At 39.0% G+C, this 15,681-nt stretch overlaps 1 protein-coding gene across 3 annotated transcripts in view; it reads left to right on the top strand.

Annotated features, from left to right (window-relative positions):
• The window catches only part of LOC102504138 (F-actin-capping protein subunit alpha-2), a 201,014-nt gene that overhangs the window by 93,259 nt on the left and 92,074 nt on the right, over nucleotides 1-15,681 (top strand). For 2 of the 3 annotated variants that reach the window (XM_032483641.1, XM_032483640.1), the window contains 2 exons: nucleotides 67-176; nucleotides 1,386-1,551. In XM_032483641.1, the coding sequence (XP_032339532.1) occupies nucleotides 67-176; nucleotides 1,386-1,551 (276 nt within the window). Of the gene's footprint in view, nucleotides 1-66; nucleotides 177-1,385; nucleotides 1,552-10,297; nucleotides 10,435-10,541; nucleotides 12,693-15,681 lie in introns of those variants that run through there. The other variant, XM_006177483.3, reaches the window with a different exon arrangement.

Below are 15,681 nucleotides of genomic sequence, written 5' to 3'. Positions count from 1 at the left end.
ATTCTGAGATCATAGCTAGAACAGTAAATGCTTAGTTTATATGTTTCCAATTCTTTTTCGTTACAGAACCCAACTGTAAAAGATCTTATTGGCTTTGGTCTTCAGGTGGCCAAAGGCATGAAATATCTTGCAAGCAAAAAGTTTGTCCACAGAGATCTGGCTGCAAGAAACTGCATGTAAGTATAAGAATCTCTGTGCCCACAGTCTAAACTCAGTGAAAGGAAGAATCTGATTCCCACTGTTCAGGGCTAGTGAGGATGTTTTCTCTTCTCATGCAGAAGTCCTTTATTTCTGCTACAGTTGTAACACCGATGTGTAAGCACCAGGGATGTAGGTGGGGCTTTCAGGCTTCATGAAACAGAATTTAACAGGAATTCTCCAGAGGGGGTCTTAAACAGCTGTTATGTGCTCCTGCTTTTCTTTTTCCTTCCCACCCATAGCCCCCAGTGTTGTGGTTTCACACTGCATTAGTGTTTGGGAGGGAGAATTTGATCTTCAGCATGTTACAGTGAAAAGGAGAGGGCTGGTAACACAAATACCAACATATTGTATCTTCCCGAGTGGATTTAGAGTCAGCCTGCAGAAACCCTACCAAAAATGGTATTTGAGAATGAATATACAAAGAACTTTATTTGTGTCTGGCTGCCTGAGCTGTGTAATACAACAGTCAACAGTTTGTAATTGATTCAGTGCTTTCCCTTACATAGCACTGATTCATGGCTTATGGTATGTGTGATTGAAAGAACTGTGCTATTAATTTCCTACCTTGGTTTTGGTCAGTGGAACAACATAAAAGCCAGCTTGAACAAAGCAAACATATCCTCAGATAGAAGAAATTGACTTTTGTTGAACCTTGCCGTTTTCCTAGATTCTTTCTGTGTGTGCTTTTTCTCTTTTATCTCACTGGTGAGACATATGAGCTGTAAGTGCTAGCCTAGCCCATTGAGAATGAAAAAGTAAACTAACAGTCCCCTGTCATATCTCCCCCATGAAACAGTATTGCTAATAAGTTGACAAGTGAAAATTAGTGATTGCTTTGAGTAGACAGCTGGCATACTTGATTTAGCAACCAAAGAAAGCTGGGAGAGTGGCCAGTTCACTACTTCTCCAGATCTACATTAAAGCAGAAAGGATTTTCTTATGCCACATCATTCATAATCTCTTTCCTTCGCCTGTTGAATTTGAAATGTAAATGTCAAGCATTTTTATTCAAGAATTCCATTGTAATTTAGTGCTAGTCAATACAGGCCAGACCACAGAAGTTCTCCCTGCAGAAGTTATGGATTTCAAATACTGAAGTCACTTGTTCTAATCTATAGATATTTAGCATCACTGTAAATTATTCTATTTCAGCCACCAGTAAATAATTTTTGTCCTTTCTGTAGGCTGGATGAAAAATTCACCGTCAAGGTTGCTGATTTTGGTCTTGCCAGAGACGTGTATGATAAAGAATACTATAGTGTACACAACAAAACAGGTGCAAAACTTCCAGTGAAGTGGATGGCTTTAGAAAGCCTGCAAACTCAGAAGTTTACCACCAAGTCAGATGTGGTAATGTATTGATCATCCTGACTTCCTCTTTTTCTTTCATACTCAACTTTTTCAGTAGTTTGATGGCCATTTAAGAAAAAAAAAAGGAAACTTTCAACACCACTAATTTCAGTATTCTTCATAAGTAAAAATGGGCTTGATTGCCCAGCAGGTACCTATAGTATGTTTTCATAAATTCATTCATTTATTCAAAAACATTTGTCCAGCAGAACAGCATGTTAGTATCTCAGGAAGCCTAGAGCTGAACCAGGTATGAACCTATCCTCCAGGAGCTTTTGCTCAGCCGGAAAGGGAAGGCATGTCTGTCAGTAACTTGCACAAAGTAGACTGGGATTAGTCCAACCACTCACAGCTCAAGGGCAGCAAGAATTCCACCTCTAAAAATCTGGAAGCTGTAACTGAGGCAGGTCTAGCAGTGAGGGCATTATCCCTGTGCTGAGCTAAAAATGTGCCCTCTCCGATTTGCAAAGGTCATTCTCTTCTCACAGAACATGCTTCTAACGGCAGGCACCTGAGCTCTGAGGGTGGGCGAGACACTCACCTGGGCAGCCAAATCTGCCCTTCCCTCTGGTGGAGGAGGTAAGTGCTTGAAATGAGCCTTAAAAGAGGATGGAATGGGCAAGAAATTAAAAATGCCAGTCCAGGTGAAGCAAAGAGGCAGGGAATTATACACATCTTTAAAGTTCTAAGGAAATAGTAAGCAGTGGTGATTTGGCAAAAATAGAAGACACAGAGGGAAGTTATGAAAATAAATTGAGAAAAATATTTTCACAGTAGATCATAGAGATCCTTGGAAAGCAAACTAGGGAGTCTGGAATTTATTCTCCAGCCATGTGGAAACACTAGAGTATAATCAGATTACACTACAGTCTTTCTTCATTCTGTAAGATGTTTTGAGAGGAGTGGGTGCAGGAAGACAAAGTGAGAGGTAGAACTTGAAATAATATAGAAACTGTAAGATCAAAAAAGAGACAGAAGGAAAGGCATCTCAGAAGTAGAATCAACAATATTTAGCAAGAAGTTGATGAATGTCAGAGCTGAGCAAAGTTACATAGTAGTGCAATTAGAGATAAGTGAAGCAGAGGAGCAAAAGGCGGTTTAGGAGGGAAAATACCAGTTGAGCCCAGAACATACTGAGTTTGACTTGGGAGTAGGACATGCAGGTGGAGAGGTATGTCAGGCAGTTGCAAATGTGAATCTGCAGCTCGTGCAACCTCTTTGGTTGTCTTAGTGAACTCGGGCTGCCACAACAGAATACCATAGACTGGGCGGCTTAAACAACAGACATTTATTTCTCAGAGTTCTAGAGGCTGAAAGTGTAAGATCAGGGTGCCAGTATGGTCAGGTTGTGGTGAGCGCTCTCTTCCCAGCTTGCACGTGGCTGCCTTCTCACTATGCCTCATGCTGGGGAGAGAACAAGAGTAAGCTCTCTGATGTCTCTTCTTGTAAGGGCGCTAATCCCATCCTCATGACCTTATCTAAACCTAATTATCTTCCAAAGACCCCACCTTTAAATGCCATCAAAATGGGAGTTAGAGTTTCAAATAAGAATTTGGAAGGCAAAGCACAATTCAGTCCACAGCAGCGGTCAAAGCTGGAAATAGGCTTTTAGGGGTCCAAAAGCCTTTGTTCAGAGGACCCTATGTATATGAAGCAAGGGAGAAAAGCAGAGAGGTGGGAGACTGGAGGAAAATTAAGGTTTCAAGAAGAAATAGGATATGGTCCAGGCAGTCCACTACTACTCAGGAGGGGTTGAGAAGCTGAGTGACTTGAGTGATTTGGTCTAGAGTGTGCCAAGGAGCCTGGGTGTTGAATGGAGTAGAGAGTACTCATATTCTATTTGCCTTTAGTAAGTCAAGGGGACTGTGATATGTAGAGATAAAGAAACATTAACATCTCAGTCCTTGAGGATAAAAACGGAAAAAGGGAAAAGTGTAAACTGGTAACATCAACAAACAAGGTGAACAGAAAATAATGTTAATGGAGGGCATAGACTGCAAAAGAGAAGAGTTGGCAGCTATTAAGATATAAGAGGGGACAGGGATCTGAGTGTGGCATTAGGAGGCAAGAAGTCATCTACCCTCTTCCCCATGAGTCAGCAAGAGGGAGAGGTGTGGCCTCTATTGCTAAGAGTTCCTAAGACATTGTGGTCTTTAAGTGAAGGCAGAGTTTCAGTTCCTGAGGAAGTTAGGGCAACAGTAGAGAATAAATTGAGGGTGACATGGAGTTTGTTTTCAACAAGCAAGTTTATCACAGGATACGGTGGAAGGATGGGACTTTGGGGTGGGTGAGACTGATAAGAGGATGTGATAGCGCATGCTAGCGCTGAGTGCCTGGGATTCTGATCCTGAAAGACTCTGAAAAAGAAAAGATGAAAGAAGTGGGTGCTAGAGAGGTAGGCTGGGGACACGTGAGTGATGGTGGCAGGTGAAGGCATAAGGTAGGGAAAATTAATCCACCCTCCAAGATCATATATTTCATCCAGACTTGACTACCAGTAAGAACCAGAACCAACTCTTACAACTCAAAAAGAAGACAAAATAACCCAATTTTTTTAATAGGCAAAAGATTTGAGTAGACATTTTACCAAGGAGATGTATGACTAGCTAGCTTATAAGCACATGGAAACATACGCCCACACAAAGACTTGTACATGAATTTTCACAGTAGTGTTATTCATGATAGTGAAAAACCAGGAGCAATCTTAATGTCTGTCAGCTGGGAATGGATAAATAAAACATGGTGTATCTATACAATGAAATAATACGTTCAGTAATATAAAGGAACCACTGATGCATGCAGCAACATGGATAAACCTCAGAAACATTATGTCAGGTGAAAGAAGGTAGATTCAAAAAGATTATACGTTGAGTGATTCCATTTATATGAAATTTCTAAAATTGACACAACATTGTAGTCTGACTATACCTCAATAAAAAAAGTAAAAACAAACAAACAAAAAAAGAAATTTCTAAAAGGAGGCAAAGAATAGAGACAGAAGAGATCGGTGGTTGCCTAGAACTGAAGGGGGAGCAAAGATTGACTATCAACAGGCATGAGAGAACATTCTGGGGTGTTGGAATGGATCTAAAACTGAATGGTGATTGTGATGATAGCTACACAACTATATAAATTTATTAAACATTATCAACTCTACACTTACAGTTGGCAATTTTGTGATATGTAAATCCATACTTCAGCAAAGTTATTAAAACAAAACAAAATGACCCTGTTGAAATGTTGGATGTTCAAAGCAAGAGTTGGGATTCTGAGTTTTTTGACTACCCTGCACACACCACTACTTCCACAAAAATGCACAACAAGGAGGCCAACACTTCTTGTACAGCAACTGTCACTCAGATACTTAACTGGAAATTTACAGAGGCTTCTGTAAGTAGGAAGTGCTAAGTCCCTCTCATTGAAAGATGCTGTACTGTACTACATAAAGGGTGAACCTTTATGTAATTCAAGTGCTGCTTGGCAAATGGTTATTGATTGCATGGATAAATATGCATAAAGTTTCATTTCCAGGACAGCACAATCTTCTAAATGTTGACATGGAACATTTCCAAAAGCATGTAATGAATTGTATGTATGTTGAGACCTCCAAGCAAAAGCTTGCTTGCTTGTAGAAAGATCTACTTTCTTGCAAATGCCCAGATGGAGTTCAGCCAAAGTCTGAATACTCCTGAAGCCCTTTCAAACAAAATGGGAGTGTCACTGTACCTGCAATTACTCATACCCAGTATTGCAGTGTTTCACTCTTAGCACGAGTGCTTCCGTTAAAGTCAGTACTGACTCCTCAGTCGTTCAGCCGGCTGGCTTTTCTATCCTGCTTCATCATTTTGCAGAATTTAACACTGTCAACCACTCCTCCCCTCTTGAAATTTCCTCCTCCTTTGGTTTCAGGGAGACTGTACCATCCAGTTTTCCTCCTGCTTTTAGGCTGTGTTTTCTTTACCTTAACAGCTTATCTTTCTTCTCTCACAACCTACTGTCCCCCAGGAGTCTGGTCTTCAGGTGTGAGCCTCTCTCAAAAATTTCAACCATTCCCATCAACAGTCACCTTTGAATCTCTCTTCCTAGATGTTTTCATCAGCATCACAAATTTTAGATGTTCAAATTCTCTTCCTGCCAACTGTCAATGCATTACTTCTGTATTTCTGTTAATGGTATCAGCATTATGCAATATAACAGCTCTTCACCCTTTTTATGTGCAGTTCTTCAAGTTTTGAAGGTGGCTTACAGTTGTATGATCACCACCACCACAACCAAGATATGGAAAAGATCCAGCATGCCAGAGAATTCCCTTGTGCCTCTTTGTAGTCAACCCCTGTCCTAACTCTAGGACCTGGAAACCACTTCTTTGTTTTCTGTCGCTATAGTTTTACCTTTTCTAGAACCCATATAAATAGAATCATAGTAAATTGCCTTTGAATCTGTCTCCTTCACTTAGCACAATGCATTTGAGAGGTATCAGTAATATCAATGTATCAGTAGTTATTCCCTTTTTATTGTTGTAAAAAAAACATATAAAATTGACTATCTTAACCATTTTAAGTGTACAGTAGTGTTAGCTATATGCATATTGCTGTGCAACTGATATCTAGAACTTCTTCATCTTGCAAAAGTGAAACTCAGTGTCCACTAAACTACTCCCAATTTCCCCCTTCCCCAGCCTCTCTAGCAACCATTATTCTACTTCTGTTTCTAAGAGTTTGACTACTTTAGATACCTCATTATGAGTGAAATCATATAGTATTTGTCTTTTCATGATTGGTTTATTTCATTTAGTACAATGTTCTCAAGTTTCATCCATGTTGTAGCATATGATAGGATTTCCTTTTTTAAGGCTAAATAATATTCCATTGTATGTATAACCACATTTTCTTCATCCATGTATCTGTCAGTGGATATTTAGGTTGCTTCCATCTCTTGGCTATTGTGAATAATGTTGCTATAAACATGGGTGTGCAAGTATCTTTTCTGGATACTGACTTAGTTTCCTTTGACTATATACCCAGAAGTAGGATTGTTGGATCCTAGGGCAATTATATTTTGAATTTGTGAGGACCCTCCATACTGTTTTTCATAGCAGAGTAATTCATTCCTTTTTATTCCTGAGTAGTATTCTATTATGCAGATATTCAACATTTTGTTTATCCATTCACCATTTGAAGGACATTTGAGTTCTTTTCAGTTTTAGGCAATTGCTTATGTATATTATAACTGCTGTAACATTTACTTAAAGGTTTTTGTGTGAACATAATTTTTATTTATTTTGGATAGATATCTAGAAGTAGGATTACTGGGTTACAAGTTAAGAGTATGTTTAACTTTATGAGAAACTGCCAACTGTTCCACAGGGGCTGTATCACTTTGTGTTCCAGGCAGTAATATGTGAGAGTTCTGGTTGTTCAGCATCCTCAGCAGCACTTACCATTGTTAGTTTGTGGGATTTTAGCCATTCTAATAGGTTGTGGTGGTGTCTCATTTTCTTTTTAATCTGTGTTTCCCAAATAACGAAATGATGTTAATCATTGTTTCATGTGCCTATTTGCTATCCCTATTCCTCCTTTTGTGAAATGTCTACTCATATCTTTTCCTCATTTTTTTGAATTTTTAGAATTTATTTTCTGGCCTATTTTAAATTGGTTTTTTTAAAATTATTGAATCTTTCATATATTCTGGATACAGGTGTATGTTATCAGATAGTGTTTTTACAAATAGATTTTTCTTGCCTTTTCATTTTTTAGTGGTATCTTTCAAAGAGAAGAAGTTTTAAATTTTATTGAAAATGTAATCAATTTACCAGCTGTTAAATTTTGTCAATTTATCCACTTTTTTTAATCAATTGTGTTTTTTCACAAATTGTGTTGTACTCAACTTAGCTACTATTGAATGCTTAAATTTGTCTGTGTCTATTCCTGGATTGCCTCAACAGTGTGCCTTTCTATCACTTTTAATAGAGTGTAACAATCTCTCACATCTAGTAACTGCTTTGATCTTCACCTTTGATAAAGCTCGGTAGAGATTCTTCAGGTGACCTCATTGCTGGTGCTCAGATGTTCAGAAAGGCTCAACCATTCACACAATAAGCATGAATAGCAGAGCTCTCCTGTCTTGAAACTAAAGCTGACTTGTTTCCATCACTCTCAATGCACGGGCATTGTACACCCCCATCTCCCTCTGTCTGCCTCTCCCCTTCTCTCTCCCTCCCTCTCATCCCTCTCAGGGCTCCCCCAATCCCCTACCCCCCAAGCCTCGCTCTTCTGGGTCAGCACCACTCTCCCCCTGCACTGCCCCTGCCCCCACTATCCTGTCAGTCCACTCTGTCCAGAGGTGTTTGGAATGCAGACAGTTCATTGCTTTTCCTGGAAACTGCCTCCCTCTCACCTCTTCTGTCCCTTGAGTCCTCCAACCCTCCTCTGATATCCAGTAATTGTCTAAGTTCTGTAATTCCTCATGAGTTTATCCAGCTCTTCCTCCCTTTTTGCAGATTTGCCTCTAGACATCCTATAGCCTAGGCTGTCCCTTAGGGAGACCTGATCACATACAAGTAATCAGCCTCTCAGAACTTTGGTTTCTTCATCCTTAAAGCATCTACAAAACCAATTACATTACAGGGTTGTTACAAGGATTGAATAAGACAATCTTTTTTTAAAGGGCATGACGCCCCCCCATGCTAGGTGCATTCTCTGACACGTACTCTCTCCCACTGCTCTAATTCAGGAGTTCAGTCTCCTAAGGTTCCGTGTTGCCTGCATACAGTAGCAGCCCTCACCTACTCCTGTTCAGAAACCTCCTAACTGGTCTCGGTTTTGTGGGTGGGCTTCCACTGTTTGTCTAAAGCACAGTGTTTACAGATGGAATCTCTTTGAGCTCAACCCCAGTTGTGTCCCATCGGTTTCAGTTTAACCCCCGTTCAACATTCAAAAACCTCCACAGCGTGGTCCCCTTTCAACCTTATCTATCCCTCGTCCCTTCCTCTACTCTACACATCAAGCCAAGCAACTTCTTGTCCTTATGGTTAAAAAAAAAAAAAGAGTACTCTCACCTTGGGCCCCCTCCTTCCGTCCAGAACATTCTTTCTGCCCTTGCAATACATGTATCTATAAAACAAATTCTCCCTGTTCCTCGAAACCTGCTATACTGTCACTTTCTTCCTGGAGCCTTTCTCAGCACCCCACTATTATCCCTTTGCCTTTTCACAACATTTGTACCTCTTTTCTATAATTGCTCTATATCAGAGTTATTAGATCTTATTGTTCTGCATGACAGTTAAATGCATAATACTCAACCCTGTTAAATCAGCCTTGCGGCCTTGCTAGTAACTTCGTCAGTAACCTACTTGTGCATCATCAAGGGTCAGTAGATACTTGTTAAATTGGTTTAAATTCTAATGCAAATTCTGTAACTTGGAGGTTAACACAATGCAGTTGTCAGAAATGACTCAAGATTTTCAGGCTTTGAAAACTTCTGTTTTGAAAGGCTGCAGAAGAAGCAAAGTTATCTAGTGCCCACTTGGGAAGGAGTTTGTTTTCTCTGTTTGGATCAAGGAACCTTAAAGGGTTCTTGCACTTGGGCAAAAGGGAAAAGTCATTAATGGAGATTTGTATCACCAACTACAGTGTCCACCTGGTTTCTTTCTTTCAGAAACACATGCTTTATTCTCCTTCTGGCTGAGTATTATGAGCTACACTTGCTTCTCAGCATTATGTTTTCCTACTTTGCCTGTCTGGTCTTTATTCTCTTTCTCCTCTAAGCTGCTTTTTTCTCAGGACCTCATTTCTGCCCTATGCTTCTTAGTCTGTGAGTGTCCTGGAAGGATTACTGTGGGAGAACTGATTTCCTGGGTCCTCCACCGGGGGTGGGGGAGGCTGACCCACAGAGTAACCTGACTTACTCTCATTGTGTCATTCTCACCTTGGCACACGTCCAGGGCCAGATAATGTGTATGACCTGATCTGTTCCGAGTATAGTGCTTTAAATCAAGAAATTGCATATTAAGTGAAGTGTAATAAACCAAGCAATACCCAAGAGTCAGGAATTCTTTAATTTATCCCAGGGTGAATTCAGATTTATTGGGGAAATTTTTAGCAAATCAGTCAACCTCTCTGTGTCCTTGTGATGGTCTTATAAAGTACTGTGACAGCTGTTTTATATTAATCTCCTCCTTTAACATTTTCGGAATACAGTTATTTTATTGAAATTCTTTCAGTAGAGAGCCTGGATGCTTAGCAGTTTCATTACTTCTGATTTTTAATATGGAGTTTTACTTTTATTGACTTAGACCGTCTCTTTTAACATTAAGGAGCATTTACATACATTTGGAAATCCCACAAATTTGAATTTTGGAAGTCTTGGCTTCTTCTTTTACTAATAATCTATAATTGTAGTGAAGCTACTGGAAAAAAGAAGGATAGAAACATGTTAATGCTTTGACCCTATAAGACAGAACTTGGCAAATGTGCTGTACTATTGATGGCATCTTAATTCTCTTGTGGACTTCAGATATTCTTTTTGAAAACTTACATTTACTTGTAATCTAAACTTTATCCAATTCTGATTTAAACAAGTCATGAAATATATAGCTTACTAATTTCCCTTAAGGAAAACTTTGCCCAAAACAGCAATAGTATTGAATACACTAAACCAAGTTTAGTTATGGAGGCCTACTCATCACTTTCATATTTGCGAGGTCACACTTCCCTCACCTGGATTCTCCCTTCCCTTGTTTGATCAGTGGTCCTTTGGCGTGCTCCTCTGGGAACTGATGACAAGAGGAGCACCACCTTATCCGGACGTCAACACCTTTGATATAACAGTTTACTTGTTGCAAGGCAGAAGGCTCCTGCAACCCGAATACTGCCCAGATCCCTTGTAAGTAAAAAATTCCGACAGAATCTTCTGTAGCTCTTATATTCTTTACTTTTACAGAAATGCGTGCCTTCCAAGGTCCTCACAGCACTGCTTTCTTTCTGAAACAGGTATGAAGTGATGCTGAAATGCTGGCACCCTAAAGCTGAGCTGCGCCCATCCTTTTCAGAATTGGTCTCCAGGATATCAGCGATATTCTCCACTTTCATTGGGGAGCACTACGTCCATGTGAACGCTACTTACGTGAATGTCAAGTGTGTCGCCCCATATCCTTCTCTGTTGTCCCCACAAGAGCATGTCAATGGCGAGGGGGACACATGATGGATGGACGCATCTGCACCACTGGCCCCTTCTGAGAAACATCATCCAAACAACAGTCCACACGCTGTCCAATATTTTTTTCACTGCCTCGCCACTGAAAGGCCACCAGATATTTTTTGCTTTTGCCAAAGTTGCACTATTATAGGACCTTCTATTGTTATTTAAAATGACTGGACTCTAATAAATTTCTCATTTGACAAAGCATCAGAGGTAGACACTTGGTCCCACAGGCCAGTGACCAACAGCAGTCCCACAGCTATGATGACGCTCCTGACAAAACCTGAATGCTGGGTTGAACTTAAAAATCGGAATCCCATCTGATTCCTACAAGGAACTGAAGTAATGAATTTTTGAAGACTTCTTGATCACAGAAAATTCAGAAAAAGTGGTAATGTCCAGGACAGACATGGCAGCCCCAGGACCAGGCCACTCATTTAAAATTAAAGTGTTTCAAAGAACTTTTATATGTTGTGTGGTCACTAACATTTTCCATTACTGATGTCATTTGCCCATTGGGTAAACATTCCCTTTTAAATTTTTGCCTACACATTCCTTTTATTGGAGAACTACCCATGGACAACACAGTCAACGTTTCAAAACACCAGGGCGTGAAATGTGTTTATAAATGAGTAGGAATATTTACATATTGTACATAGACAACATTAGGTTTTCATAAAATATCTTAGCTACAATGAAATATTTAATTGTCATTTAAAAAACCAACTGAGAATGTTGCTATTCTGATCTGAATGTGGACATTTAGATGTTTTGTCTGATTTTTTTTTAATGACGACTCTGGAAATAAAACAAGTAATTTGTGATGATAAATGTCTTTAAAGGTAATGCAGCATGTTTTTAAAGCTGAATACATCCAACTGAAAGTTTCATTGGTTCCAATCAGGACTCATAAAGGAGCGATGGACTGGAAATATTAGCCTCTTTCTCAGGTGGCAGCTTCCACCCCACAATTAGAGACAATTTTGCATTAGGACATGTGTTTTTTTAAGCAAAAAAGGTGATTGAAAGTTCTGGCCATTTCACCTGGATGAACAGTTACTCTGGTCAGGACTTTTGTGATGTTTTTGTTCTGTGAGATTTTGTGCTTACTACTGTATAATGCATGTGGCACAGGATACTCTTAACTGGTTTTGTCGATGTAAACATTTAAAGTATTATATTTTTATAAAAATGTTTATTTTTAATGATATAAGAAAACTTTTGTTAGGCCACAAAAATACTGCACTGTGAACATTTCAGAAAAGGTATGTCAGACTTGGATTAATCACAGCATGATTTTAAATGGCTGTAAATAGTGATAAGGAAATGTACTGACAGCCAGTACACCCCACCCTCATTACATCACCAGGACTTGAAGCCAGGGGTTAACACAGCAAGCTATAAAGATGGTGTGTTACACTAAAAATCCAATAGTAGAGTTGGGCTATTGTTGCAAGAGAGTGATTACAACCAAAAGCTCTTTGACACTGGTGCAACTTACCAGAAGACACAAGGAATTGTACTGCAGAGACATTCCAATACAGATACTACAATTTCAGAAGTGTGAAGAGTAATACTAATTCACAGAATATTGTAAGTGATGGATGAGGAGGAAAAAAATCTGCTCTGTAGAAAGAAATAACCGTCTCTGCTGATGTCAATAGAACAGTGAATATATCAAGAATAGAGCTTATGGAAACAACCCGCCAACAAGACTGCACACCTGTATATATGCCTGAGAAAGCTACAATGTGAAATCATGTTTGCTATTTATAAACATGTCCTTAGGTTAACGTGTCTGGACAGATTATGAGAGTAAGTGATTCTTCTAAGAATTAAATACTTGTCACTGCCTATACCTGCAGTTGAGCTGAATGGTACTTTGTATGTTAATAGTTGTTGTTCTGATAAATCATACAATTAAAGTGATGTATCATCTTGTACACTGAGAGTTGGTTATTGCTAGTCATGCTTGATCACCGACTGGATTTACATAATGACAAAGGAAGCCTAAGATTGATTTCACCTGCCTGCAGCAAGGCATCCATTTGTGAGAGCATTAGTCAAGTTAATGCATGGGCACCTAAAAGAATTTGCATCCTTGAATCTCAGAAGCCTCTGTCTTTCTAAGGGTGGTTTGTCCTGAGCTGCCGAATTACCTGGCGTTTCCCTGACAATCTTTCAACTGCTGGAACTTCTACTTCAACGTGATGCTCTTCTCCAGCGAGGTGCATCCTTGGACTGGAAGATATAACAATAGAACTGCAACCCCACAGTTGGCAGAGATACCTAATTGGGAGTTGGAGGAGAGAGGCTTTCTTATGCCCTTAAAACTACCCTTTTCATCTACACAGGTACCCACTGTTCAGGAGCCCCCAGGGACTAGAGAAATTACCTTCAGGTTATCTCCAGGAGTATTCTTGTAATGATAAGGGACTTCAAAGGTGGTATTTCAGTATCTAAGAATCATGTGGCACTCTGGGTCAATCTGATTTTTTTTAAAAGGGCCTAAGTTTAAACCAGTGCCTACAAAATGGGGGGGGGGGGGAGGCCTGACTCTTTACTGAGAGAGAATTTAATGCCTCTACCCAGTCAAACTCCCTCCCAGCCAAGAGATGCATTTCCATAGAAAGGTCATTCAGACCACATGCCGCTGAAAGACACAAACCTGCTAAGTATCTGGCACTTAGTAGATCCTCAGATAGTTGCTCAACTGAGACAGGATTTTCTTGTTCTCAATCAATTACTTTAAACCACCACAGATACAGTTATCTGTGTAGCTTGCATGATGTTTGGTGAACCACTGACATGGGGGGTGGAAGGGATCTTTCTAGACAAAGAGGGGTAAAAAGATAACCCTCTGCAAAGTTTTGCTTAATGCTCTGAATTTTTAATTACCACAGGATTTCTCACATCACAATGCAGGCATTAATTATATCTTTGCTTTCTCTGACCTACACCAGAAATTGCATCCTTAAAGAAATATGGAGAAGGAATATAAAACCTATACAAGCACATTGAATGTTTGAATACTGACATCTTGCAATGTTAATTTATCCAATTTACTTCGGGATACATGTTAACATTATATAAAAGACACTAATTAGTATTTCATTTAATTCCACTAATATTTTGTGAGTATCAACATATGTCAGGCCTTGTGCTAGGCAATGAGGATTCAAAGATAAACAGTCTCTCCCACCCCAAGGAATTCAATTGAAGAGACAAACAAAATTATACAACTGGTGAATATTAGAACTGCATTTCTTAGATCTGTAAGCTATCTTGAAGAAGCTTCATAGTTTATAACTGGAAGTTTGTAGCTTTTGACCCCCTCACCCATTTCTTTCACCCCATTCCCTCTGGCTACCACCAGTCTGTTTTCTGTATCTATGAGCTTTTTTGTGGTTTGGTGTTTGGGGTTTTTTTTTTAGATTCCACATATAAGTAAGATCATATGGTATTTGTCTTTCTCTGACTTATTTCACTTAGCATAATGACCTCAAGTTCCACCCATGTTGTAGCAAATGGCAGGATGTCCTTTTTTAATGGCTGAATAATACTTATATTCATATATATGTGTGTGTGTGTGTACCATATTTTTTTATCCATTCATTCACCCATGGACACTTAGATTGTTTTCATGTCTTGGCTATTGTAAATAATGCTGCAGTGAACATGGGAGTGCATACATCTCATTGAGTTAGAGTTTTTATTCACTTCAGATAAATGTCCAGAAGTGGAATTGCTGGACTGTATGGTAGTTGTATTTTTTTAATTTTTTGAGGAATCTTTATACTGTTTTCCAAGTAGCTGCACCAATTTACATTCCCAGTGGGGCACAAGGGTTTCTTTTTCTCTGCATCTTCACCAGCATTTGTTATTCTTGTCTTTTTTCCCCACTTGTCTTTTTGATAATAGCCATCCTAACAGGTGTGAGGTGACATCTCATTGTGGTTTTGATTTGTATTTCTCTGATGATTAGTGATGCTGAGCATCTTTTTATATACCTGTTGGCCATCTGTATGCCTGTTGACTATTTATATGTCTTCTTTAGGAAAATGTCTATTCAGATCTTCTGCCTAATTTTTAATCGGATTGTTATTTTGCTGAGTTGTGTGAGTTCTTTATATATTTTGGATATAACTCATTATCAGATATATTTTTTGCAAATGTTTTCTCCCATTCAGAGAAATGACTTTTCTCTGACTTTCCACTTTTATTGATGGTGTCCTTTGCTATGCAGAAGTTTTTTTAATTTGATCCAGTCCCACTTGTTTATTTTTGCTTTTGCTGCCTTTGCTTTAGGTGTCAGACTCCATAAATTATCACTAAGACTTATGTCAAGGAGCTTACAACCTATGTTTTCTTACAAGAGTTTTATATTTTCAGGTCTTACATTCTCATATTTAATCCATTTTGAATTGTTTTTTGTGAATGGTGCAAGATAGTGGTCCAGTTTCATTCTTTTCCAAGTGATGTCCAATTTTCCCAATATCATTTATTGAAAAAAACGGTACTTTCCCCATGTATATTCTTGGCACTGTCGTTGTAAATTAGTTAACCATATATACGTGGGTTTATTTCTGGGATCTCTGTTCTGTTCCATTGATCTATATGTCTGGTTTTAGGCCAGTACTGTATTGTTTTGATTACTACAGCCTTGTAAAATAGTTTGAAATCAGGGAGGGCATCACAGTTTAAACATATTAAGTGAAGCCTTTTAGTGAAGCAAACGGATCAAGCTCTGACTTATCTTGGACTAAATACTGAATCTCTTTCAACCTAAGTTTCTTCTTCTGTCACTTACTACCTTCTGCACATAGTTGTACAGGGACTATAACATAGTGTGTAAAGTCACCTGGCACACCATACTTGCTCAATAATTGTGATGTTATTATCTTCAGTCTTAGTAGAAGCCCATGTAAATGT

The sequence above is a fragment of the Camelus ferus genome, chromosome 7 (assembly GCF_009834535.1).
Source record: "Camelus ferus isolate YT-003-E chromosome 7, BCGSAC_Cfer_1.0, whole genome shotgun sequence".
Classification (NCBI taxonomy): Eukaryota; Metazoa; Chordata; class Mammalia; order Artiodactyla; family Camelidae; genus Camelus; species Camelus ferus.
This window is presented reverse-complemented; position numbering and strand designations above follow the sequence as displayed.